We start from the raw sequence: 25,552 nt of genomic DNA, 5'->3' as shown, positions 1-25,552 counted from the left end.
CACCACCCCCCAGCTTCATTTATTTTTTTAAGTACATCATAAAATGAATATGTTTCCCCAACTCTCATGTTTTTTCCCATCTTAAAATCGTCATTCTGTCCGAAGTCATTGTCTTGTGAGTTGTGGACTTTTTAATTATCAGTTGCTTTGTCCTCTCTTTAGTTCCTGTTAACGTAGTTACTACCTTCAGTGTTGAGCAGTTCTATTCATATTAAGACTCATATATGAAGTTCATTATTAAGGGCATATTTGTCTTGCTTTTGTCTTTCCTGCCTTAGTTTGTCATCTCCTTTCTCTCTGTGGCCATGTTTCAGATCCTTGCTTCCAAAGACTTGTGGGTATTAAGTGATGTTCATGTGATTATTTAAATTACCAAATTTTGTTGTCGTTGTTTTTTTCGGGACAGGGTTTCTCAGTGTAACAGCCCTAGCTGTCCTGGAACTAGCTCTGTAGACCAGGCTAGCCTCTAATTCACAGAGATCTGCCTGCCTCTGCCCCCCAAGTGCTGGGATTCAAGGCATGCCCTCCTAAATTACTAAATCTTTTTAAGTAAATGGTCTTTTAACGAGTGTTCTTTATGTACCTTTTAGTGTATTATATAAGTACATTATACAATTTTTTTATTTTTGACCTAAAGCAGTTTTTTTTCTTTTGTTTATTTTAAATGAAAAAAGTAGCCAGCTATTAAATGTCAAAGCCAGACTTTGGAGTCTGGTCTATGTGAGTTCTTGGTGTAAAAATTTTAAATGTTTGCTTGTAATCCTAGCCATTGCTATTTATAGCTTATCTGTAGGATGTAGTGCATCCTTGGGCATATTTGTTGCTTACAGAATTCTTTTCAGCTGCCTAGGAAACCAGAGAAGCTGGATCTTGTTACTTAGATTTCTTATGAATATTACATATTAATGTTATTAAAGAGGGTTGGAAACATGCCATAAACAGTTGGTTTCAATTATGTTTTGCATTGAATGCATTGATGATTATGCACAGCCGGACTTGTGCATACAGAAAAGGAGGGATCATTTCACCTGAAAAAATATTTTCATTTTAAAAACAAAGTCAACAGAGCACGACGGTACACCCCCATAATCCTAGCACGGGGGAGACTGAAGCATGCAGATCATGAGTTTAAGGCCATTGAGGGTTATATAACAAGACTTTGCCTCAGCAAACTAAAGTCATATTGTTGAGATGGGGACTTCCCGGTTGCTTCACACTCTCCCTTTTAGTTTTGCATATGTATCATAAGCCTTTGACCACTGCAGCTGCTTTGCTTTTCCTTAAATGATTTTTACTTACCATGAGCTCCCTGTCTGTGCCTGTGTCCATGTGTGCTTTGTAATTCACAGGCTCACATAATGGTTAAACAATGCCTCAAGGTCAAGCCTGCTGCTTGGGACAGCTGGTAATGAAGTCACACACCCCTCTGGTTCTGGAGATGGGAAGCCTGCCTCTATAGACAGGGCCATCTGCTCTGGGCTTTGGTGCTTTGGACATTCAGACTAGATCTTATTTGCATTGATTTTTGCTCAGTTCTTCCCCAGGTGATCAGAGCTGACAGAGTGGGCATGTTTGTATTGTAAAGAGTTGGAGCTATTCTGGTTCTTGCGTATGGTGTGTTGGGGGAAATGTTAAGACTAATACTGTGATATGCTTTATTTAGATCTCTAAAAAGTCCAACTTGAACATGCATTTAGTGAATATCATAGGTGATTTGACTTTGGTAGGTTTTTGTTAGAATTAGTGTTATGTGTAGTTGATGTTAGTAATGTCTGGAGTTTGTCTAATCCTTTATACCACCTCCCCTCCTCCCTTATCTAATTATGCAGTCCCTGTCTCTCCACCCTACTCTCCTCTCCAGTGCTGGTTTTCCTTTTTCTTTTCTTTCTTTCTTTTTTTGTTTTGTCTTGTTTTTTTCAAGACAGGGTTTGTCTGTATAGCTTTGGGACCTGTGTCCTGGAACTCACTTTGTAGACCAGGCTGGCCTGGAACTCACAGAAATCTGCCAGGCTCTGCCTCCTGGGTGCCTGAACCAAAGGTGTGTGCCACCACCACCCAGCCCAGTGCTGGTTTTCCAACCCTAGGGCCTCACACTAGGATGTAAGCCAATGCTCTTCCACTGTGCTACACAGCCAGGCCTGGTAACCAGGAGCCAGAATGCAGAAACAAGCTGTGGCCTCATCGCTGAAGCCCCAGTGCTCACTTGCATCTGCATGGGCGTAGTTAAAAGAGTTTTGGCAAATTTAGATGCTTCTGCCCAAAATAGTTTTGTGGCTCTTAAAGATCATCACGCTTTCCCAAATTATTTTGGCTTTTGGGATTCAGGAAAATAACTGAGCACATTGTTGTCATCATCTTTTTTATTTAAAAAAGAAAAGAGTTGTGACCTCCTTCCAGTGGTACCACTTAGGCAGTGACTGAGGTTTGTGAGTCGCTGAGAAGTTTAAGATTATCTGTGGTTCCTGTGGAACTGGCTGCATCTAGCTCTGGGATCAGAGTGCATTGCTTTTGGGGATGGAGCCAAAGAAGAGAAAGGGATACAGGTGAGGCCACCCTGCTCTGTGGAGGCAGTTATGTTGGCTGTTCAGTTACCTGCTGGGACTCAGGCCTTCTGTCTTAGCCTGGAGGTAGGGATGCCCTTTTTGGAGCTGACTGTTAGGGATTTAACCTAGAATTTTGTGTTATACGCTAAGCTGTGCTCCCAGCTGGCAACACTCATGTTCAGAGAGCCGCCAAGAGACCTGTGATAGCCCCAGGTGAAAATATTTAGTGACATTTAAAACAAATTTACACTTTGTTTTTTGAGTCAGGGTCTTTCTATAATGTAGCTCTGGCTGTCAGGAGTTCTTTTTGTAAACTAGGACAGTCTCATACTCAAAGATCCACCGGCCCTTGCCTCTCAAGTCCTGGGGTCAGAGAGAGGCGTGCACCACCTTTAATTATTATTATTATTTAGCGTACAAAACTCTGCCCCATACCGGTGCTGTTGAAATGATTGTGCAGTGGCAAAGAGATTGGAATTAACTCCAATCGCAGAATTCGTAGCCAAGGAGCAAAGTGAGATTCAGTGGGTAGAAGATTCCCAAGAAGAAATTAAGGAGCAGGTGGGGGAGGGATGATGTGCTACTGCTTGGAGGATGGTAGGAACAGGGCCAGACTCTATAGGTGGTGGCAGGTTCTTAGTGAAGCTAGGTTTTGTAAAGAAGCGCTCAGGGACCTGACCACTTGGTAAAGCAGAGAACCACTGCCAACCGCCTGTTTAGAGCATAAAACCGTGGGTCTTAGAGATTCAAACCCTTGAAGTTCCTACAGTTCTTATTAGCTGTTCTTTTTCCAGACAGGGTCTTGCTCTGTAGTTCTGTGTAGCCTCAGACACACAGCATTCCTCCTGCCCTGGCCATTCCCCACCCCCAGTGCTGGGTTTACACAGGTGCATGCAACCACACCTGGTTTTCTTTGGCTCTCTTTTAAGTACAAAATAAACTTTCTGTTTTATTTAGAGCTACTATCATAATTTTCAAAACGATGTCATTGGGCTTCAATTCATCTAAAGCTGTCCCAAGCATCCAGTACTCTTAGAAGAAGAAAAAAAAAAATCAAGCCTTGCCAGGTGTGTGACCAGGGCCTGCCTGTCTTGGTCAGCCCACTTTGGATTTGGCTGGTCTTTGTTAAATGTATCTTAAATAAACAAGTTTCGCTTTTGGCAGAGGTGGGAGACATGGAATGCAGAGTCTGGTAGAAGCTGTGTCAGACTCTCATAAGTTACTTAGCAGCTGTCATCCACTGCCACTGTCATGGTGAGGAAATACCTTCCAGTTGGAAAACAAGTTACTCTGCTGCCAAGGGACCAGAATAGTCATCGCTTAATTTTGCAAGAAGAAAGGAGCGTGCTTATTGTTTGCTGAGCAGGAGCTCTTGCATCCGGATTGTTTTGATCACTAAACATGTAGCTGTTTACCTGCTAAGCTTTGAATAGACTTACAGTCTGGGGTGTGGTTCATGAATATTCACTGTCTGGGGGGTGGCTCATGAATATTCATAGTTTGGGTGTGGTTCATAAGTGTGTCCCATAGAGTTCCTTCATAGGAGACAAGCTAATAGCTTCCAGAAGTGTTAAGTAGCTACAATTTTCTCCTTGCAAATGCCAGGGCTGATTGAGGCAAGCTGTCAGGGATGGAATCTGGCTGCTATCTGTTTGGTTTCTGGAATGCTGTGTAGTTTTTCTAAATTAGAGCATTTGCAAGCTAAATTCTTGTTTTATATTCTGCTAATTAGTTATATGAGTTGGTTCTTTACTTGATAGTGTAGGTAAGGTATTCCTTTAGATTAATGTGACTTCATGGGCAATTAAAAAATTCCAGGTTCTGCCTCCAAAAAAAGTTCTTAGCATTTTTTTAAAGAAAGTGAGGTGACTGGCCTGTAACTCTGTTGTAGAGTTCTTGCCTAGCATTCAGGAAGCCCTGGGTTCAGTCCTTAGCACCTAATAAGATGGGTGTAGTGGTAGGCACTTGGGAGGCAGAGGCAGGAGGATCAAAAGTTCAAAGCAGTCCTTGGTTACATAGCAACTTTTAGGCCATACTGGCAAGTCTCTAATATCAGTCGTCCTGAGGTTGAGGCAGGAGGATTGTGAATTCCCGAGGTCAGCCTGGTCTCTGCAAGACTGTCTCAAAACAAAGAAAACATTGAAGAGAGCTGGTAGTATATAGCTTGGTGGTAGAACTGTGCCTACATTCGGAAGGCTGGGGACTTAATTCCCAGCTTTGCAAAGAAAGTAGGAAATCTTTCCGTTCTTCTAGGATATGTGTGAAGATTTTTGAGTTTGGGGTTTGTTTTTATCCCCCTGTCCTCACCCCCAACAAGAAGTAAGAAATACTCTTGATTAACTTGTATTTTAGGGCCAAGTGTTGAAGGAATCAACAGAGGAAACACTATCCCTTTCTATTTGATTTGCCTTGTCAATCCATGAGGGGAAAACAGTTGCAAGTAAAGAAAAAGCATAGTGAGCTTCTTTCTTCAGGTTAGGATTTGTAAGCAAGCTGTTAGGAGAAGGAACAGGACCTCTGTTCTGGAGTCTTGGACAGCTGGGAGATTCCACTATTGTTTAACTTAGATCTTGAGGCCCACCCTCAGAGGACAATGAAGTCTAGGCAAATACTTATCTCCTCCCCCACCCTTTCCTCCTCCTCTGCAGTGGTAGGGTGTGGTGGTGGTGACCTATGTTAGAACACAGCACCGATGGTCTTAGAACAGTGTAAATGGTGAACTTATTGGGAGCTTGGCTCAAGGGAGAGAAGCATTAAGACCTAGAGTGTTGTATTGACTCTGTACCAAATGTATTGTAGAAAGTTTCATGTGCACCACCCAGTTAGACTTCATTACTAGTACTGTACTAATAATACTAATTATGTCACAGTCGCAGCTGTTTAACAAATGAAGAAGCCAAAGCTAGCCCAAGGAAACACAGAAGCCAAAAGCAATGGCTTAGGTCTAGAATCCTGATTATCAAGTGCCTTGGTTTACAAGTCTCAGTTAGAGACTCCAGGTTGGGAAATGATTACTGACAGGGATGAGGGCCTTTTAAATCCAGAATGTAATTAGTTAAGACTTCCTGGGGTGGTGGTCCACGCCTTTAATCCCAGCACTCGGGAGGCAGAGGCAGGCGGATCTCTGTGAGTTCGAGGCCGGGCTGGACCGACAGCCTCCAAAACAATAGAGAGAAACCCTGTCTCGTAAAAACAACAACAACAAAAAAGCAACACCAAAAAAAAGACTTCCTGGGTACTTAAAAAATTTAATTTAATAAAATAATTTTAGATAATTTTATACATAAGTACTGTATTTACATAATTTTGGCCCTTCCCCCTGACTCCTTCTATCCCCCTCCAATTTCTCCTTTGTTCCATACTCCCAAATTCATGGCCTGTTTTTACTCTTCTACATGCGCACACACAGGCACACACACCTTACTTTGTCTACCCAGTATTGCTCATGCACATGTATTTAGGACTGGCCACTTGGGATTGTATAGCCTATCAGGGTTATTCCCTGGAGAAAGCTGATCCTTCCCTTTCAGGGGCCATTGATTGCCTGTAGTTCTTCATCTGGGTGTGGGGCCTTGTGAGAGCTCCCCCTCCCTGTTGACATGTCAGCTCGTATCGTTCCACAATTCTTGTGTAGGCAACATGTTGTGATTTCACGAATATAGATTCCCTGTCATCTCTAGAAGATGCTACCTCAAAACAGGTATCTTGGTCTTTTGGCATTTGCAATCTTTTCTCCCCATTCTTCCCCGGTGTCTTCTGAGCCTTAAGTATAAGGGTAGGTAAGCCAGTTGGGACTGGACATCCTACAGCCACTTATCTTCTATATTCTGACAATTATAGGTCTCTGTAATAGGCCCCATTTATTGCAAAAGAGAGCTTCTATGATGAGGGGTAAAAGCTACACATCTGTGGGTATAAAGATCAATATTTAGGCTGCATGGTGGTGACACATGCCTTTAATCCCAGCACTAGGGAGGCAGAGGCAGGCGGATCTCTGAGTTTGAAGCCAGCTTCCAGAGTGAGTTCCAGGACAGCCTCCAAAACTACAGAGAAACTCTGTCTGGAAAAACAAACAAAAGAGATCAATATTTAGAGTACAGTTAAAAATTATATTGGTTTATGTATTAGTCAGAGTTCTCTAGAGTAATAACTTATACTATAAAGCATCTTTCTATATAGAAAGGTGACTTATTAGAATAATTTATAGACTGCAATCTAACAATGTCTGGCTATCAATGGAAAGTTCAAGAATCCAGTAATTGCTCAGTCCATGAGGCTGAATGTCTCAGCTGATCTTTAGTAGACACTGGAATCCTGAAGAAGTAGGTTGTAATGCCAGTAAAGAAATGGACTTGGTAGCAAGGCAAGGACAAACAGGCAAAGAGCAAAACAAAAGCCATTTTCTTCTATGTCCTTACAGGCTTCCAGAAGGTATGGCCCACATTAAAGATGTGCCTTCCCTCCTTAAGACCCAGATTAGAAGTGGATCTTCATATCAAATTAAGCAAAAGTTGATTACTAGTGTGCCCTCCACAGTTGGATTTTAGTTAATTCCAGATGTAATCAGGTTCATAACCAAACCATAGACATCAATCACAGTTAAGAAAAATGGCCATAGTAGTTTCTTCTCTAGGGTCTATAGTCTCTCCAGCCACAGGAGCTGGCTCGGTTTACACACTACAGGTATGATTTCTCTCATGTTGGACAGGCCTTAAATCCAGTTAGACAGCTGTTGGTTACCCCCCAAGATAAAAGTGCCACTATTGCACCTTTAGGGATGTCTTGCCTAGCCTGTCATTGTTGCCATTTGTAGGCTTTACATCTGGGTAAGGATACTGATTGTTTTTCTTCCTTGGAGGTTTGCATAGTGCTTTCAGATAGTATGAGAGCTAGTCTTCAGGTAGGAGGCTTCAAGGTCAATTCTGACTTGATTCCTCCAACTTCTGTGTCCACATGTGTGGTGTCTTCAGCAGTAGGGCCTTCACTTCAAGTTCTGGAAGGCAACCAAGGGTAATGGCAACAGTCAGCTTGTTTTGGAGTCTCTTAGACTTCCCTGACCAACAACTCAGAGGTTTCTCCTGCCTAGCACCGCGGTTTTGTTAGTTTATGCCTTGTGAAGAAACATTATCACCCCATGTGACAAAATAGAGGTATTGTACTTATATGATGTTATAAGATTGACTTTAATTCCTAGAACTGCAAAACATTCTTTAGACACTTTTGTTTAATTGCAAGGTGGGATAGTTTTGTGATTTAGATCATTGTAGGGAAGAGGATGACTAGGCTAACAGCTTTCAATCCAGTTACAAGTATGTATAGTGACTTTACTCCTCGTGACTCTAATAGGATTTCCGGGATGCTGTAGCCCATGCGTCCAGGCAACTTGGGAAGCCTGTGATTGAGGACCGGATCCTGAACCAGATCTTGTACTACCTGCCACAGCTGTATGAGCTCAATCGTGATCTTCTGAAGGAACTGGAGGAAAGATTGCTGAGCTGGTAAGACACGGACAGTTTCAGGTTTCCCCAAAGTGTACAATCTACAGAGACCCGACCAGGGAGAGAGTGCTGTCCTTATGCAGAATTGCTACAGTATGTTGAATTTCTTGGCAGTTATCTGCACATTGATTTTGGGTGGCCATACCTTATGCTGGATTTAAATATATGTCATTTTAAAAGTTTTTCAATGATGCTTGCTCAGACCTGCGGTCAACCAACTTAGCTTTTGCTTTTTTCTGTCTCTCTCTCTCTCTCTTTTTTTTTTTTAGTTTTAGTTTTGTTTTTCTGTTTGATTTTTTTTTTTTAGTTTTAGTTTTGTTTTTCTGTTTGATTATTGAGACAGGGTACAATTTGTTAAAATTATTGTGAAAATAATTATCATGATCAAAATAATTCTGTACATATTTTATCCTTTATTCTTTACAGAATTTTATATCGCTGTTATCCTGAATTGGTTATAGGCATATTTACATAAGCAATATATAGAGGTTTAAATATTTCTTGTTTATACTAAAGACCTCTTCAGGTTTTGCCCTCTAGATGGTCTGTGTTCAGATATTAAGCATTCCTGAGAACCAGACTAAACTGATGAAAAAGACAATGCTTCACTCATAGAAAAAGTTTCACTTATTGCTGACAAAATGGTTCAAGTATCTTGAATAAGGTATTTCCTATTAAAATAGTCTGGTGGAACAGGCTGGCAAGCCCAAGTACTTGGGAAGTTAAGGCAAGAGGACAACAAGTTCATTGAGTTTCACGGGCAACTTAATGAGTATCTATTCAAAACCAAAAGTGAAAGACAGATTGGCAAGATGAGTCAATGGGTAAAGGTGCTTGCCACCAAACCTGTTGACCCGAGTTTGACCCTTGGAATCTGCATGGTAAAAGGAGGCAACTAATTGCCACAGTTGTCCTCTGACCTCACATCTATGCCCCACTCAAAATAAATCAGTAAGTCAATCCATAAATATTTTTAAAAATAAAAAGACTTGGGAATTTAGCTTAAAGTTTTGCCTACCAGACAAGAAGCCCTGAGATCATATATTTGTATTAGGGCAGTTAAGAGCACCAAATACTCTATATGTAGATCAAAGTCTATGTACTTGTCTTAGTAAGACGAATTTAAGGGCCACACTGTTAGAGAAATTATAGTATTTTCAATTCTTGGACCAGCTAGAGATGGGCCAGTCTTCATACAATAGAAGTTTGAAATTCTAGGTTAGAACCTAGAGTGCCACTGAGATAGTTAAGCTGGTGTGCAGTCTCTCTCTGCCAGGGAAACTTGGAAGCAGAGGCCACCCTGTTGATCTGGAAAATCTTGGTCCTGTGCACCTTACCACAGTGACACTTCTGCTCTGCTGTCAAGAAGGACACACGTAGCCAGTACTGACTCTCCACCTTGATCTCTAGGCCGTACATAGATCATGTTCTGTTCCATAAGGAAGGACATGGTCTGAGGCCATTGGTATATCTTGATCTATCCACTTCCTGTTGGCAATGCAATTTTCTTGGGGTAGAGTCATGAGAAACAAGGTACCACCATCCCACATGGCAGTTACCTGCCTCCTTAGTTATCTGATGTTTTGAAATAAGTTACTATATTGGATTTTTTAAAGTGTCTCACTTTGTAGCTGCCCTGGCTTGGGATCCACTATGTAGTATAGGATGATCTTGAACTCAGCAATCCTTCTGTCTTTTCCTGAGTACTAGAATTACAGGCATGAGCCACCATGCCTCGCAAGTATTTCGTCTTCCAATTTTTGAGTGTCTAAAGTGCTAGTTGATAATCTACATATGACAAGCATATCATAGTACACAAAATATACAAAGGTCTCACTTTCATGGAACAGATATTTTAGTGGGGAGAAGAACAAGGTAAATAGACAAGAAAAGTCAGAAAAACCATTTGTGATTTTTGAAAACTGACAAGATGCTGGGGGACTTAGTGAAGATTGCATGGTCAAAGAAGGTTCTCTAAGGAAGTGGACCATGGGCTAGGAATATAGGCAGTAGTAGAGTGCTTGCCTAGCACATGTAAGGTGTTTAGATTTCAGCATCCTCCCCAGGTGTGGAGCATGTGAACTGACAGGGGAATATGGGGGTGGGGAGACTACAAGAGCTCCACATTTCTGGGCATGTGGAACCATTAGTTCAAGGCTACAAGGTGGGAATAGGTTCTGTATAGTCAAAGAACATAAAGAAGCCTTGGAGTCTAGGAAAAGGGAAGAGAACATGGCCTAGATCGGACAGACAGGAAGGAGTAGTGCATGGAATTTATTTTTACTCTGAGAGGGTCAATAGAAGGTCCTCAGAACTGGGTGTAGTGGCACTCACCTGTAATCACAGGAGGGTCGTGAATTCAAGACCACTCTGGGTATCTTAGTGATATCATCTGCATACATACATATACACACACACACACAAACACATACGCTCACACATACACACATACATGCACACAAATAAATAAATAATGAAAAGAAGGCATCATTGCAAGTTACATACTAGGATGTGCATTTTTGTTTTAAGGCTCCTGCTGCACTAAAGAATGGAATAGAGAGAACCAGAATGGAAGCAGCAGGGCTGGTCAGAGCCGGCAGAGTCTGGACAGCCTGTGTTTATGGCAGGGGCAATGGTGAAGAGCAGCATCCTAGGATGTATCTTCAAGAAGAAGAAAAAATAAAAGGATAAGCTGATGACTTATTTGCACCTTAGACACATTAATTACTGATTTTATGTTTTTGTGTATCCTCTATACATAGGAATGAACAACAAAGAATTGCTGATATCTTCGTAAAGAAGGGGCCGTATTTAAAAATGTATTCCACATACATTAAAGAATTTGATAAGAACATAGCTTTGCTGGATGAGCAGTGCAAGAAAAATCCAGGATTTGCTGCAGTTGTTAGAGAATTTGAGGTATTTGCTACCGTATAACATTGAACTTTTCCCCCTTACATTCTTCTAAGCCTTAATCATTTATAATCATTGAAAAGAAAAGTTTTGAATAAAAATGTGTTAAAATGTAACTGACCAAACAAACCAGTGAAAACTCAGAAAACAGTCCAAAGATTCAATTCTGGAGATCTGGTGCTGCACATTTTGATCAGGTAAACAGTATTTTGATGAGTTAGTTAGCTAATTTGCTTGAAACAAGATTTCACTCTGTAGCCCGACTGACCTCAAAGTCCTGGCTTTCAAGTCTCATCAGCTGGGTGTGGCTATCCGTACCTGTGCTCCAGCACTTGGGAAGCCGAGGCAGGAAGATACCAGGAAGTCAAGGCCATCCTCAGCTACATAGTGAGCTCCTGGCCAGCCTGGACTACAGGAATCCCTTTCTTAAAAACAAAACAGGGACTCACAAGATGACTCAGAAGGTACCTGCCAGCAAGCCTGACCACCTGAGTTCAATCCCCAAGACCCTCGTGTGGAATGAGAGAGCTGACTCCTGGAAGTTGTCTTCTGACCTCAACATGCATGCTATGGCATGCATGCACCCGACATTTACACATTTGTGCACACATGTGCAGAACTAATAAGTAAGCAAATGAACAAACAGGTTATTCTTATTTTTAAAGTCTGTGGTAAAATGTGCATACCACAGACTTATAATCTTAGCCATCTTAAGTATATTACTGTAGTATGAAGTATGTAGACAATATTGTGTAATGTTCCTTCTAAAGCATAGTCTTGCAAAATTGAGATTCCATGGCCATTAAACATTAACTTGCCCTTCTCTTCCACCCTGGCCACCCTATCTGCCTTCTGTCGTGATGAATTTGAATACTAAGGGAACATTTCTTATTTCTACCCAACAATTTCTTCCATTTGTATGGCAACTTCACATACAGTAATGGAAAGGAACATAATTTTTGTTAGTGAGGTAAATAAATGCACTTTTAGCATGAAAGTTAAAAAAAAAAACCTTTGTCTTTATGTGTCAGCTAAAGTCTCGTGTTTTGGCTGAAAGTTTGGAGATGCAAACTTGCTTTGGTGGGGATAAAATGATATCAGACATTGTTACCCAGACTTGCCTCAAATTTTCTATTCAGTCAGGGCTGTCCTTGGACCCTCATCCACCTGCCTCTGCTCCTGAGCAGTGGTTCGGTGGTTCCAGTCGCTCTCCCTTGCCGAACCGCCACTGTGTCTTGCAGAAGGAAGCACCTCTGTGATTCTCTTTCCGAGTTTCTGGCTGTTCAAAGCCTTACTCCCTGAGTGCTTCAGCCTGTTCGCTTTGCTTCGGAAGACATAACCAGTTTACTGTCAGTGCTCTTTTTCCCTTCAGATGAGCCCACGATGTGCCAACCTGGCCCTGAAGCACTACCTGCTAAAGCCAGTTCAGAGGATCCCGCAGTACAGGCTGCTGCTGACAGGTAGGGGTCTCCGGACTCTACCACCCATTGACTCTGACCGCCCTTGCTGAGCAAGGCCTTTCCTAGGCATGCCTCTGTCCTCTCTCCTGACTACTGCCTAATAGATGGTGTCATAAGGATTGATCAATGAGCTAGATTGTGTGTGTGTGATCCTTCAAATGATTCTTTACTAAGTTCTAACAATATTAGCAATAGTAACAGTGGCCTTGCTGTCGTTATTTGGGCATTCTGACCATCATTTGCAAGATTTGAGACTCCTTTGGCTAGTGTAGAGGAGAGTGTGAGGTAAGATTTGGATGAAGGCACTTGTGGGCTTTTGCTCCTCGGTCCTTTAAACAAGTAACACAGTAAGAAGATTTTTTTTCATAGACAAAATAACAGGCTTATAAAGATTAAGTGGTTTGATGTCATAATAAAAGCTAATACACATTATGTCAGTACCAAGTGTACTATCTGATAAATATTAAGTCTACTGAGATTTGCTGAAGTGTATTGAGGAGAGGGAGAGAATTATATATATCATTGCATAACACTTTGTACCATAGTGGATAAGAACATTGAAATGTCGTCACAACTTAATAGTAGATATGTGTGGTTTGGTGTAAGTAGATTTTGAGGTACTTGACTATGATTATCGTCCTTGAAAAAACAATGCACATGCTGTGTCCTTAGTAGGATTCTCTTGAACCAAGATTGGCAGAGGAGTGTGTGGCCCTGGCAAGGAGCATTTGCCCATTTCCCTTGATGCAGAAACTTCAGGCTTCCCACTTGGTAGTGAGAAGAATGGATGGCAGGACCTTCCCTTTCAGCCCTGGCTGTGACCTACCAGCCAAGGTGTGTCAAGGGCTGAATTCGAATTTCTAACTGCAAATCAGGCACTAGATGTCTCTCTGGAATGACATAAAAAGCAAAGCAAATAATTTGAGGATATCCTGCCCATCTGCACTTGCTTTCCTCTGCTCTTGGCTGAGATTATTAATTCACAGAGCGGGAGGAAGTTCTGCTACACACAGTGTTTTTGCCAGATAAATCTAAAGCTCTGTCATAAACCAGCTATTGGATATCGTTGGCTATTTCCACAGCTCTAGGGTGAGTAGTGTTTCTTGTGGCCAAAGACAACGGTAGCTCAGATTTGACAAGGAAGGATCGGGCTACTGAACGTGAAGTGTAAAAGATACCTTTTCTTCCTGCACTGTGGCTGGTCTACGTAGTAAGTCAGCCCGTTTAATTTAGATTGGATGGAGAAATGAGAAAAGTAAGTTTTTCAGACACTGTGAATGTGTGTCTTATTTTCCTTTGTAAGACAAAATTTCACTGTGGAGGCAGCAAAGCTTGCCTCAAGCAACTTCTAGTCCTGCCTCAGCCTCTTGAGTGCTGGAATTGTAGGCATGCGTCCCCATGCCCAGCTTTTACATTTCCTTTTCTTGCATTTCCTCGTTTGTTTGTTGTGTGAGGTGTGTGTGTGCACATGCATGCCATAGCACATGTGAAGGTCAGAGGACAGCTTGCAGGAGTCTGTTTTCTCCTCATCATGTGGTCATGTGGATTGAACCAGGTCACCAGGCTGGTCAGCAAGCGCTTTTATCAACTGAGCTATCTCACCAACCTGTGCCTGGCCTTTTAAAAATTCTTTTTCTAAAAGTCGTTTCTTTAATTTTTGAGATTATAATTACATTTTCCCCTTCCCTTTCCTCCCTCCAGACCCTCCCATATACCCATCCTTGCTCTCTTCCAAACATGGCCTCTTTCTTCGTAAGTTACAAACAGATTTGGGACTGGGGATGCAGCTGAGTTGGTAGAGTGTGTGCCAAGTATGTCTTCCTTCCTTTTTCATGTGTGTTCTTAAATTTTGACTTCAGTGTTGTTTGAGGCAGGGTCTTACCATGTAGCCCTGCCTGGCTCTGTACTTGCTATGTAGCCCAGATTGACTTCACACTCACTCTACTCCTCTTGCTTCAGACTAATGAGTGCTAGAATTATAAGCATATTCCCCTACACTAGTCTCTTGCAGTTATTCTCATTTTATATATATAGTCTATATAAGAGCCTAGACTGGACTAGAACTTGTATAGCCAAAACTGCCTAGAACTTGGAGGAATTTTCGTGCGTGCGTGTGTGTGTGTGTGTGTGTGTGTGTGTGTGTGTGTGTGTGTGTGTGTGTGTGTACCACATGCATGCTTAGTACTCACCAAAGTGAGAAAAGGGCATCTTATCCTCTGATACTGGAGTAAGGGTAACTGTGGACCACCATGTGGGAACTGGGAATTGAATCTGGGTCCTCAATAAAAGCAATGTGTGCTCTTAACTGCTGAGACATCTCTCCAGTCTGGATGTTAACTCCCATGTTTGGAAAACAAGTTCGAATAACTTAGTCCGCCCAACAACCTTGTAATTTCAAAAGCACAGGCGGCACAGTAGCTGAAAGGAAGAGCGAGCCTTTATTTGAATGAACTCCTAATGCTGGTTATTTTTAAGTATTTGGCAGAGCCGGGAAAGATTCCTGTCTGATTCAGTGTGAGCAGATTTGTACTTGCCTGGGTTCTTGGCAGAGGGAGTCTGAGAAATGCGTAGATGATGGACCGATAACACAGGTTAATTCTTTTTTAGAGAAAAGTGAGTGGAAATCCCCAGAAGCGGTGGGCTGGGCTACTATTCAGCCATCCTGTTTTTCTTGCAGTGCTTTTCCCTGCCGAAGTTCTCCTCTCTTCGTTGTAGTAAGCTCCAAATAGATTCTTGGTGGAAGGACTTGTAGAGTCCCCAGTGGTAGAGCACATGGCCATGACTTGCATCCCCCAGCACCACTAAAATAAATGCACACATAAATTAGTTAATTCTTGGGAGTACCGTTTAAAGATCAACTCAAAATAAGATCTAAGAGGATGGCCACGATTGTATAGTGAATGTTCAAAGAAACATGGAGTGAGTGATCTGCTCAATGAATGCTGAATGCTTTTAAATTTTGCTTTTGTGTTGATGAGTCAAGGCTAATGCATTATAGTCAGTCCCTATCCTAAGTGTGTGGGGTTCTCAGATTCTCCTGACTGGGGAACTGGGAATTAGGACGCTGCAGGCAGGAAGAAAGCAAACACTGCCACAGAAGCAGTGTTACTCTGTGCTTATTTCTCATCTCCAAGAAAAGAAGCTGTCTAGAACGGTCATGATCTTGATCCATACCAAAGACTTAACCAACCGAAAGGTTTAGGAAAAGAAAAGTTGTTTCTGTTTGTGAAGTTCAGAATCCTCCTGCAGCAGCCCCATGAATACGTGCTGAATGGACAGACTGCTGCATAACACTTAAAGTTGATAGCAAGCTTCAGTTGACTTGGGCACTTACAGAAGGACCAAACTTCCAGGTCTTTCTCCCTGGTAGGATCTGCAGGTTTTTCTGTTCCTCTGGTTCCTGCTGCTGTTGGGATCCAGGTCAGGACTATCCCACACACTCCATGTGCAGAAATGTCTTCATTCTGGCCATACCTATTATCGCACCACGTCACCCAGCATTCATTTCTCTGCCAAAAGTGTACTTTGATTCTGCTTATTAGATTCTGCTGATTCATTCATTTGTTATTCATTTCACTTACTTACATCTTTTCATACTAGGGATTGGTTGATCCCAGTACCCCAGGCGTACTTTGCAAGTGTTTGGCCGCTTGACTATATCCCCAACCCTCCTTGTGCTTACTAGAAAAGTTGAGAGCACATTTATCTACAGTGTGGAGACCTCAGTTCACAAGCCCAGTTGACTCAAGTCTTGTTTTCCTTTGCTGCAGTTGGGGTCTGTGTCTCCCTGTCTGTTGAAGCATGCCCTTTTAGGCTCCATTCACTCATAAATTAATCACCCACTCAGCAAGTGGACACCTGGGCCTGGTAGACAGCACAGTAACGGCTCATCCTCTCTGAGGCTCTGCCCAACTCCTCAGGCTCCCACTCAGCTCTTCCTAAAGTTTGTGTTAATCTCGCCACTTCTTATTTTTGTAAGGGTCACCTTTTTCCTTTGAAGGGCTCTTTATACATGTAAAAAAATTTAAGTAATATAAAAAGGCAAATCCTTTTTCATCTTCTGTTATTTAGAAATGACTCAGACCTTTTCAGATTTTTAAAAAAGTGTCTGCCTGTATTATATATTATATTAGGATTTTTTTCTCAATAAAAGTATTTTGTGGAATGTTATTACATTGGTATTGAAGGAAGTTGAGTCAGGTAGGATTGAGGAGAAAGTATATTGAAAAACATAGTTTAAAATGCTTCTGAAAATCTTTTCCATATCCACAGTGATGGTCAAAGAACAATCCTTTGAACTTTGATTCATTGTGCTTTCTTTGATCTTGTTCAAAATATTTATGTTACATTAAATTTGTTTTAGCGATAGATTTTATTACTCTTTCTTATAGCCTTCCCCTTTGTCTGAGATGACATTAATTCCCTCTAGGCTTTGGAAAACCAAGATTTTCCATGTTGGTAGAAAATGAGATATTAAAAACATCTGTTGTGGTATCCTGAAGCTTCTAGTATGATAACCAGGTTAATCTTCAGATTTAAAAAAGTAAATTAATACACTACACTTTAAAAATATCCTTTTTAAAAACTTCTGTTAGCAAGTATTTTATTTTAAAACCAGGGCTAATTGTGTACATCAAAATCATTTTAATTAAGCTTATCATCCCTTACTTTTAATCACAGCACTTAAGGCCACAGGAGACCAGCTTATCTACATAGCAAGTCCCAGGTCAGCCAGGGTTACATAGGAAAGCCCTGTCTAAGTACAAAAATGTTTTTAAAATGTTAAAAAGATAATTCCAACACCACCTGTAGGTTAGCACTTGTTTTTAAAAGGATGGTGGTGGCTGTGCAATCATAGATGTGTGCCAGCCCCCTCCTCTCTGCAATTCATTTTTAATTGTAGTTTTGTGGAAGACAATTTAAGAGATTCTGTTAAGTAAATTATATCTGTGAAGTATTTAAATGCTCTGGAAAGACCTTGGGACCTAAGAATGAGTACACTCTGCCTATCTGTCCCTCTTGTTTGCTTGTTTGTGTTTTTGAGACCGTCTCATGTGGTCCATACTGTCTATCAGTTTCCTGAGAAGTCAAGGATGGCCTTCTGATCCTTCAGCCTCCCCATCCGTCACCACGCCAGGTCCCTGCAGTACTGGGGACAGACTCGGGGCTTTGTGCTTGCTAGGCAAATACTCCAGCACCTGAACGACATACTCAGACCTATTCCAGTTTTGCTGTTGTGTTGAGACTGGCTGCCATGTAGCCCAGGTGGCCTCAAATTCACTATATAGCCAAGGATGACCTCGAGCACCCCATCGTCATGCCTCCATCTCCCAAATGCTGGGATTACAGGCTGCTACCTCCCCTAGCCAATGCGCTTCTTTAGTTCTGAATTCAGTAAGACCTGATGGGAGATCTAACGGTTACCATGATTTAGAGGAAGTGCCAATAAAAGTATATAATATGTTCAGTTGTGTGCCTCAACTATAATTTGTTATAAAAAAATATCTGTGATTTCCATGGTGATAGAGTCACAAGTACTGTTAATCCTTCTGGGATTTGCTATCAATTTCCATGGTTAAAAAAACTCGTATTTCATCTAAAGGTTAATGAAAGCGGGGCTGGGTGTGATAGCTCATGCCTTCCATCCCAACACTTAGGAAGCGGAAGCAGGTTGGTTCCTTGTGAGTTTGAGGCCAGCCTGTTCTACATTGTAAGTTCCAGGACAGCCATATCTACACAGGGAGACCCTTCTTATAGAAACAAAACAACAAAGATTATTGAAAATGCCGTCTGCCTGGTTATGTGCTTGTTTTGTAGATACCCTGAATTCTACCAGCGGAGATCTCTACAAAGCCATTCTTTCTTTAATCTGTAGTGCAAATTCGACCCAGATTCTCTGCAAGTAGCCCGAATGCCTCTGTTTCTGGGCCTTGTTTTGGCAAAGATTTAGTGAGCAGAATTTGTTGCTAGAGTTTCTCACTGTTTTTGTCAGAATTGTGGGCTCATAGGAACTGTTCCAATTGGAGAAAACACTGAAATTCAGCTAAACTTGAACTCACTTTGGTGCTTAGATATGCTTTATTCTTCACTTGCATGTTGCATAGCAAAATACACTTGTCTCCCTAAGCCTAAATTTACTCTTGATAGAGTGATAGGGACAACTCTGGACAAGAGTTTCTTTACACTTCTGAGTGGGTTGAATGTGCCAAGGCCCTTTCTGTGTACTTGAGATTGTCACTTGATCAACTGGTAGCCACCAAAAAATGGAGTGTTAGAGACTCAAAATAAGGGCTTGAGGGCCTTCCTGTGAGTATGACTCCTCTTAAGCAAATTCTAGGCATGCTAGCCAGTCTAAAAGGATCTTGGGGATAGTTCTACCCATTCTAAGATGTGCCTCTAGATTTTATCACAGCAGGAACTTGGGGTCAAGTTTGCTTCATGAGTCCCTAGAAGCCGCCTTTTCAGGGGCAAAGTCATTAAAATCTAGGGTAGATAGGCAAGGTGCCTTTTCATTATGCCTGCATTAATTAGTTAAATTATTAATTAAAGTACTCAGTCGAGGTCCAGATCCAGCCTGTATTCCAATAAGGGAACTCTGTTACCCAAGAACAGAGCCTATTCTAATTCACATGGCATTCTAAGCCTTGAGTCTGGAGGGAAAAAGCCCAGAAGGGCCCCTTTCTAGCTTATACATGTGCCACATTTCCAAGATGGCAGGCCTAAGCCACATACTTAAGGACTAAACTAGAACTGGTATTTGAAAAATGGAAGAATTTGGGCGGTGGTGGCACATGCCTTTAATCCCAGCACTCGGGAGGCAGAGACAGGTGGATCTCTGTGAATTCAAGGCCAGTCTGGTCTGCAGAGTGAGCTCCAGGACAGCCTCCAAAGCTACCATGTCTCAAAAGGAAAAGAAAAGAAAAGAAAAAGGCAAATGGATGAATCAGGGTCCCAGCACTCTTTAATTAATAATGATGTTACCAATAGCCACTGTCTGAGCCCGGTGTGTCTGGGTTCTTGCCATTTATGCAAGGGTTGAAATAAGTGCCCACAGATTTCATAGTAGCAAGGGACTTCATTCAAAAGCAAATAGGACCGACCGGAATACACTGTTGAGAACAACAGCTGGTCACATGAGAAAAAGTACCAAAGGACCCCAGGTTATCTGCTGTGGCTTTGCCTGAGGGCTGCAAAGGATTTCAGTTAAGTAACCATTTTCTGCTGTGGGCTGCCATTCCCATGATGTAGTGATATGTTATATGCTGCACACCCAGTTAGGGTGTATAGGGGATTCTTCCTGAAGGTTCACTCAGCGGCCATAGTTTTCCGTAGTACATAGTCCCAGCCTTAGTTCAGGATGAACATGTCTCTTCCCGTATACTCAGTTACTGGGAATACGTTTGAATGGGAACCACCAATGTGACAGCTGTTAGGATGGAGGATTTGTTCTGTTCTTCAGTGCGACGTGGACCAGACTTGCAGCTTCATGTAGATGTCTGTATAAGTTGTTAGGAGCATTGTTAGAACAATGCGTGCATTTTCTTGTAATACCAGCACCTGGGAGGTGACAGCACAAGATCAAGGTCAACTGAGTCAGAGGCCAGCCTTTTGAGATTAGTTATCAAAATCGTAACTTTAAAGCATTTTTCATGGTGATTCCCAAAAAAGTAATTTGAAATATGGCAAAAGGCAAATCATCAAGGAAATGACCTGTTACTTACATTTAAAATAATCACACCATTTCTCCAACTCTGTGAACTGTCAGGAGTGAGATAATATACTGCTTATAACATCTTCTGTACCTGGACCACAGCTTTAAGACTCCCAACAGGCAATAAAATAGAGGAAATCCTATGTGTTGCTAAGACATACGGAGCATTTGTTTATAAAGCCAGAAAAATTGTACTCATGCTTGTCGTGGTAACACACACCTGCAATCCTAGCACTCAGGAGAATTGAAAGCTGGAGACCAGCCTCTGCTACATAGCAAGACACTGCCTTTTTGAAAAACCAAAATCAAGCTGGGTGGCTGTGGTGATCTGGAAAAAAAAAAAGGCTCCCGTAGGGTGTGGTACTGTTTAGGAGGTGTGGCCTTATTGGAGGATGTGTGTTCTGTGGAGGTGGGCTTTGAGGTCTCCTGTGCTCAAACTATACCCAGTGACATAGCTCACTTCATATAGAAAGAAGTCTTAGTTCTTTCTCCAGCACCATGTCTTGCTAAGACAATAGTGTAATTGGGGTACTTAGGAGATAGAGGCAATATGGGGAATTCAAGGTCCATTCGGGCTGTATGAGAACCTCTTTCAAAAAAAAGTATAAGGCTGGGCAGTGGTGGCGCACGCCTTTAATCCCAGCACTCAGGAGGCAGAGGCAGGCGGATCTCTGAGTTCAAGGCCAGCCCCAGACAGGGTTTTACTAATTTCTCTCAACCTTGTAATCCTCCTCCCTTAGTCTCCTGAGTATCTGGGATTACTGGCATATACCACCATATCTAGGTAGCCTAATTCTTTTACATATCCAAAATATGCTGGCCCTCAGTGGTGCAATGCTTGCTTAACTTATTATGTGAGGCCTGGGTTTGAGCTCTAACACCTTAAAAATAAATGAATCAAATAAAAATAAATAATAAAAGTGCACTGACAAAATAGGTTGCAAGATCGTTCCCTGGCTAGACATTACAAAACCAGGGGAGTAAGAATTTTAAGAATTTTAAAAAGCCGGGTGTTGGTGGCGCATGCACGCCTTTAATCCCAGCACTCAGGAGGTAGAGGCAGGCGGACCTCTGTGAGTTTGAGGCCATCCTGGTCTATAGAGCAAGTTCCAGGACAGCTTCCAAAGCAACACAGAGAAATCGTGTCTCGAAAAAAAAAAAAAAGAAAGAAAGAATTGTTTTGAAGACTATACATTCTGATTACAGTTTCCCCTCTCTGTCTTCTTCCAGATCCTCCACCTAGCCAACTTTATCTATGCCTTCTTTCTCTGTTTAGAAAATGAACAGGCAAATGAAAATGAACTAGAATAAAACAAAACAAATGAATGAAAACGCTTGAAACACACAAAACATAAAAACTCAAAATCAGAAATGATAATATATAAGCAAAAAAACCTGTAAGGTTAAGAGAAAGGAAGGAAAGAAGGAAGGAAGGAAGGGAGGAAGGAAAGAAGGAAGGAAGGAAGGAGTTCAAATAAAGCATTATGAGACAAAAAAAAAGTCTCCCAAAATGCCATTGACTTTATTTCGTGTTGGCCTTGTACTGATGGGCGAGGGGCCGTCCCTTACGTGCTGTTTGTGTCTTTTTCCTTTGTGAGTGGTTATCAGTTGCAGATAGCCTCGGGGTAGGAATGGGGCTTGTCCACTCTCTTCTCAGCTGCTCCAGCCCTCAGGTTCATATGTGCATCTTGTGTCTAGAAGGCCTTGTTTTCTGGCTCTTACAGTCTTTCTCCACTTCAACAGTTGACAGCTTTGTGAGCTCCGAGGGGAAGCATTTGGTGAAGCATTTCTCTCTCTCTGCCTCTCTCTGTCTCTGTCTCTGTCTCTGTCTCTGTCTTTCTCTGTCTCTCTCTCCCTCCCTCCCTCCCGCCTTCCCTCCCTTCCTCTCTCCCTCTCTCCCAGTCTCTCTCTCCCCTTCCCAAGTGTTGGGATTAAAGGCACCGCCTGGCTTGAAGGTATCCCATTCAGGACTGAGTATTCTGGAGGTCTCTTCCTCTCACTTGTGGGTCTCCATATTAGTTCCCATCTCCTTCAGGAGGAAGCGAATCTGAAGATGGCTGAGCAAGACACTAATCTGGCCACGTAGCAGAGTGTCGTTAGGAGTCATTTTGTTGCTATCTGCCTTAAGCAGTTTTGGTTTTCCAGGGAAGTAAAAATTTCAACCTCTGATTCCGTAGAAGGAACTCTGTCTCGCCCCCGAGCTGCCTTGAAGAAACCAGTCCTGTAACTGGACTTATTGACCTCTATTTTCATATTCCAAATGAGATGGTCTTTGGAGAGAGAGTCAGGATAATATTCAGTTGCTCGTTTCAGACTTTGAGGCTTTGTAAAATAGGTTTACTGTGTAAGTAGATAGCCTTTCTCGGAATCCCCTAGGTCTGTATGTCTTACTAAACTGACTACGAATTTATGGAGGAAAGAAGAAACCTGAGCAAACACAGCCAGCCTTGTCCTCCAATTTGGAACACTTTACTCTGGAACAATACTCCTCTGAAGTTCATTTCCTGTGTGCTCTCAGCACATAGTCATCCGAAGGCAGAAAGTTCTGACTCCCACCAATGACTGAAATTTAGTGAAGGTTGACCTCTTCGTAGTTTCTGTTGGAAGTTGGTTGGTTGTGATTAGGAGTGGTAAGGCTTACTAGAAGTGGGTGTAGAAAACGTAGGCCTTCCAGAAGATGCAGTGTTAAGTTCTTTCATCTAGGGCCTTACTTGAGTAGAAAGGTAACTTGCATATCCCTGGGGGCTGGACATGGTGTGTTTCAGTTCTTTTTGCATTACCAATGTTAAAGGAACAAGATGCTCAGGAGTTAATTAATCAATGGTGCCACCTGGTGGCCCAAGAGTACATTTTGTGTTGTCCATATACCGGTAATTCTTAATTTCTTTCCCTCTTCCCCAGCCCCTCTCTGTCTCCATTTCCTAATCCTCCTGCCTCTGCATGCACCACCACACCACTCCTTGTTTTGATTTTTAAAAACAGCAATAACAACAATAGTCTCGTTGGATTTTGAGCCAGGTTTTTTTTTTTTTTGCTTTGTTTTGTTTTGTTTTTACAACTCTTAATTTGTTTAGGCAGGGGCGGGGAATTCACGATGTTGCAAGTCTATCCTGGCTGGCAGCTGAAATGATACTGCCCCCATGATTCCTGTGAACAGTTCTGCAGGGCCAGGTCCTAAATGGGAGGTGGTAACATACCCATGAGTGTGCAGGTTGCGTGTCTGGTCTCCTTCCCTGGTTTCACCCTGGCTTCAGCCAGTCATGGCAGCTGATGGCTTCAGTGCTGCCTGACTCACACAGACCAGTCATCGTCCTCAAGCTGCTGCCAAGACCATGGCTGATTCATAACTGTTGAAGGGGATCACGGAAGGACGGACGGACGGATGGATGGATGGATGGACGGACGGACGGATGAGTTGCAAAGTTGAATTGTAGAGACCAGTATCACTTCTTTAAAACTGGCAAAAGGGTAACCTAACTGCATTCCTTTCTTGCTTGTGGTAGTGGGGATGGAGAGATGGCTCAATGGTTAAGATCACTGGCTGCTCTTCCAGAGGACCTGGGTTTAATTCCCAGGACCCACATGGCAGCTCACAACTGTTAGTAACTTCAGTTCCTGGAGATCCAACACCCTCACACAGGCATACATGCAGACAAAACACCAATGTACATAAAATAAAAATAAATAACTTGAAAGAATAGCTTGTTGTAACAGCATCTTTAGTATATTTTCTGTGTAACAACTGTATTGGGCCCCTGTTCCTAAGAACTCAGGCTGATGGGCCGGCAGCCTAGTTTGAACACTAGCCCAAACCCAAACAAACAAACAAATGAAAAATGCAACTCAGACACTTACCAAGCTCTGGAAAATGATCGATCCTGAGGTCAGGATTTCCTAATATGCATATTTTCCGGGAAGCTTTGTTGGGATAAAGAAATGATTCCGTTTGCAGAAATGTTCTTCTGCATAGAGGAACTTGCCAAGAGTCTGACACTCAAGTAAATCTGCTTCCCTACCCAGACTCTTCTGCTAATTACAAGCTTAAGGAAAACCACCTGGACGTTAGGCATGGCTATTAAAAGGGGAAGTTTGAACTGGCAAGATGACTCAGGGGCAAAGGTGCTTACTGCCCCCATGGTAGAAGGAGAGAACCCACCCTTACAATTTGTCCCCCGACCTATACTGTACATTGTGGCATGCCTGTGCCTCACACACACACACACACACACACACACACACACACACACACACACACACACACACACTAAATAAATAAATAAATAAATGTTAAAAAAATTAAGAAGGATAAGTTTTTTGAAACCCTAACACTTGTTTTGTTCATTTTTTGAGACAGTGTCTCACTGTACTGGAGGCTAACCTTGAATTCATCAGCCTCCTATGTGCTGGAATTACAGGCATGAACACTGTGTAGGGCTTCAATACTAGCACTTTTAGCCATAGATTGTTAAAGACAGAGTCATCAAATGTGGCTTATATATGAAATGAATTCTGAGTAGAGTCAAGGTGAGAATAGCTTGTTTTGTTTTATTGAGACAGATCCTCCCTTTGTTGCCCAGGCTAGCCTGAAGCTCACCATGTAGTCTAGGCTAGCCTTAGGCTCGAGGGGATCCTTTGCTCCAGGCTCCTACAAGGTAGAGTTACAGGCATGAGCACTTGGCTTAAGAAGCATTTTTTCAATGTCTGGGAGGAGACTAAGCATAGTGTATAAGCAATAGTTCAGTGGTTTTATGTTTTTGTTTTTCAAACATATTTCATCAGAAGCATGCCTTCCTACATACAGGTGTAAGTTTCTAGGGCCTTTCCCTGGCGGGATGAAAGCTTCGCCATGCCTCAGGGAAGCTTACGATGGTCATATACAACACCCTGTAGGTAAATATCCATGTAAATATTTATCCATGCTGGATATTTACTATGCACATATCTAAACTCCAAGGGCTCTTGATAGTTATCACAGAGACAGGAACTCCATGAAGTTTGAGCGTATCTGTTATTATTACTTTTGGAAAACTTAGTGCTAACATCCAAGTTTCCATATTTGTGAGTGTGGCTTGTGAGTCCTCAGGCTGGAATTCTATCTGTTCATGGTATTGCCTGGCAGAGATTGGGGCTGATATTCGGCTTTCCAAGTGCTTTTCATCTTCCTGTTTTCTGCACTTCCAGTGGCATTAGAAAGACTTCAGCCTTTATTTAGAGAACTTGCTGGGTGGTAGTGGGTAATGGAATATGAATCTTGCAGATGAGAGAAGACAAAGTGAACAACTGCCTAGTCATGCTCTGTTCAAAGGAGAAAACATTGCTTTCAAATGGAAAGTTCTGCAGGGAAGAGGGGAGAATCCGAGGAAGGGCCTTGGGAACTATCAGCTGAAGACCAGGGATGTAGTTCATTGATAGACCCTGAGCTAAGCA

General features: G+C 42.2%; 1 protein-coding gene across 1 annotated transcript in view; it reads left to right on the top strand.

The window, feature by feature from the left end:
- Fgd6 (FYVE, RhoGEF and PH domain containing 6) overlaps positions 1-25,552 on the top strand; it is a 114,997-nt gene that overhangs the window by 58,163 nt on the left and 31,282 nt on the right. The window contains 3 exon segments of the mRNA XM_040755020.1: positions 7,890-8,041; positions 10,804-10,960; positions 12,327-12,414. Of these exon segments, the coding sequence (XP_040610954.1) occupies positions 7,890-8,041; positions 10,804-10,960; positions 12,327-12,414 (397 nt within the window).

This window comes from Mesocricetus auratus, unplaced genomic scaffold (genome assembly GCF_017639785.1).
Source record: "Mesocricetus auratus isolate SY011 unplaced genomic scaffold, BCM_Maur_2.0 Super-Scaffold_100011, whole genome shotgun sequence".
NCBI classification, from domain to species: domain Eukaryota; kingdom Metazoa; phylum Chordata; class Mammalia; order Rodentia; family Cricetidae; genus Mesocricetus; species Mesocricetus auratus.
This window is presented reverse-complemented; position numbering and strand designations above follow the sequence as displayed.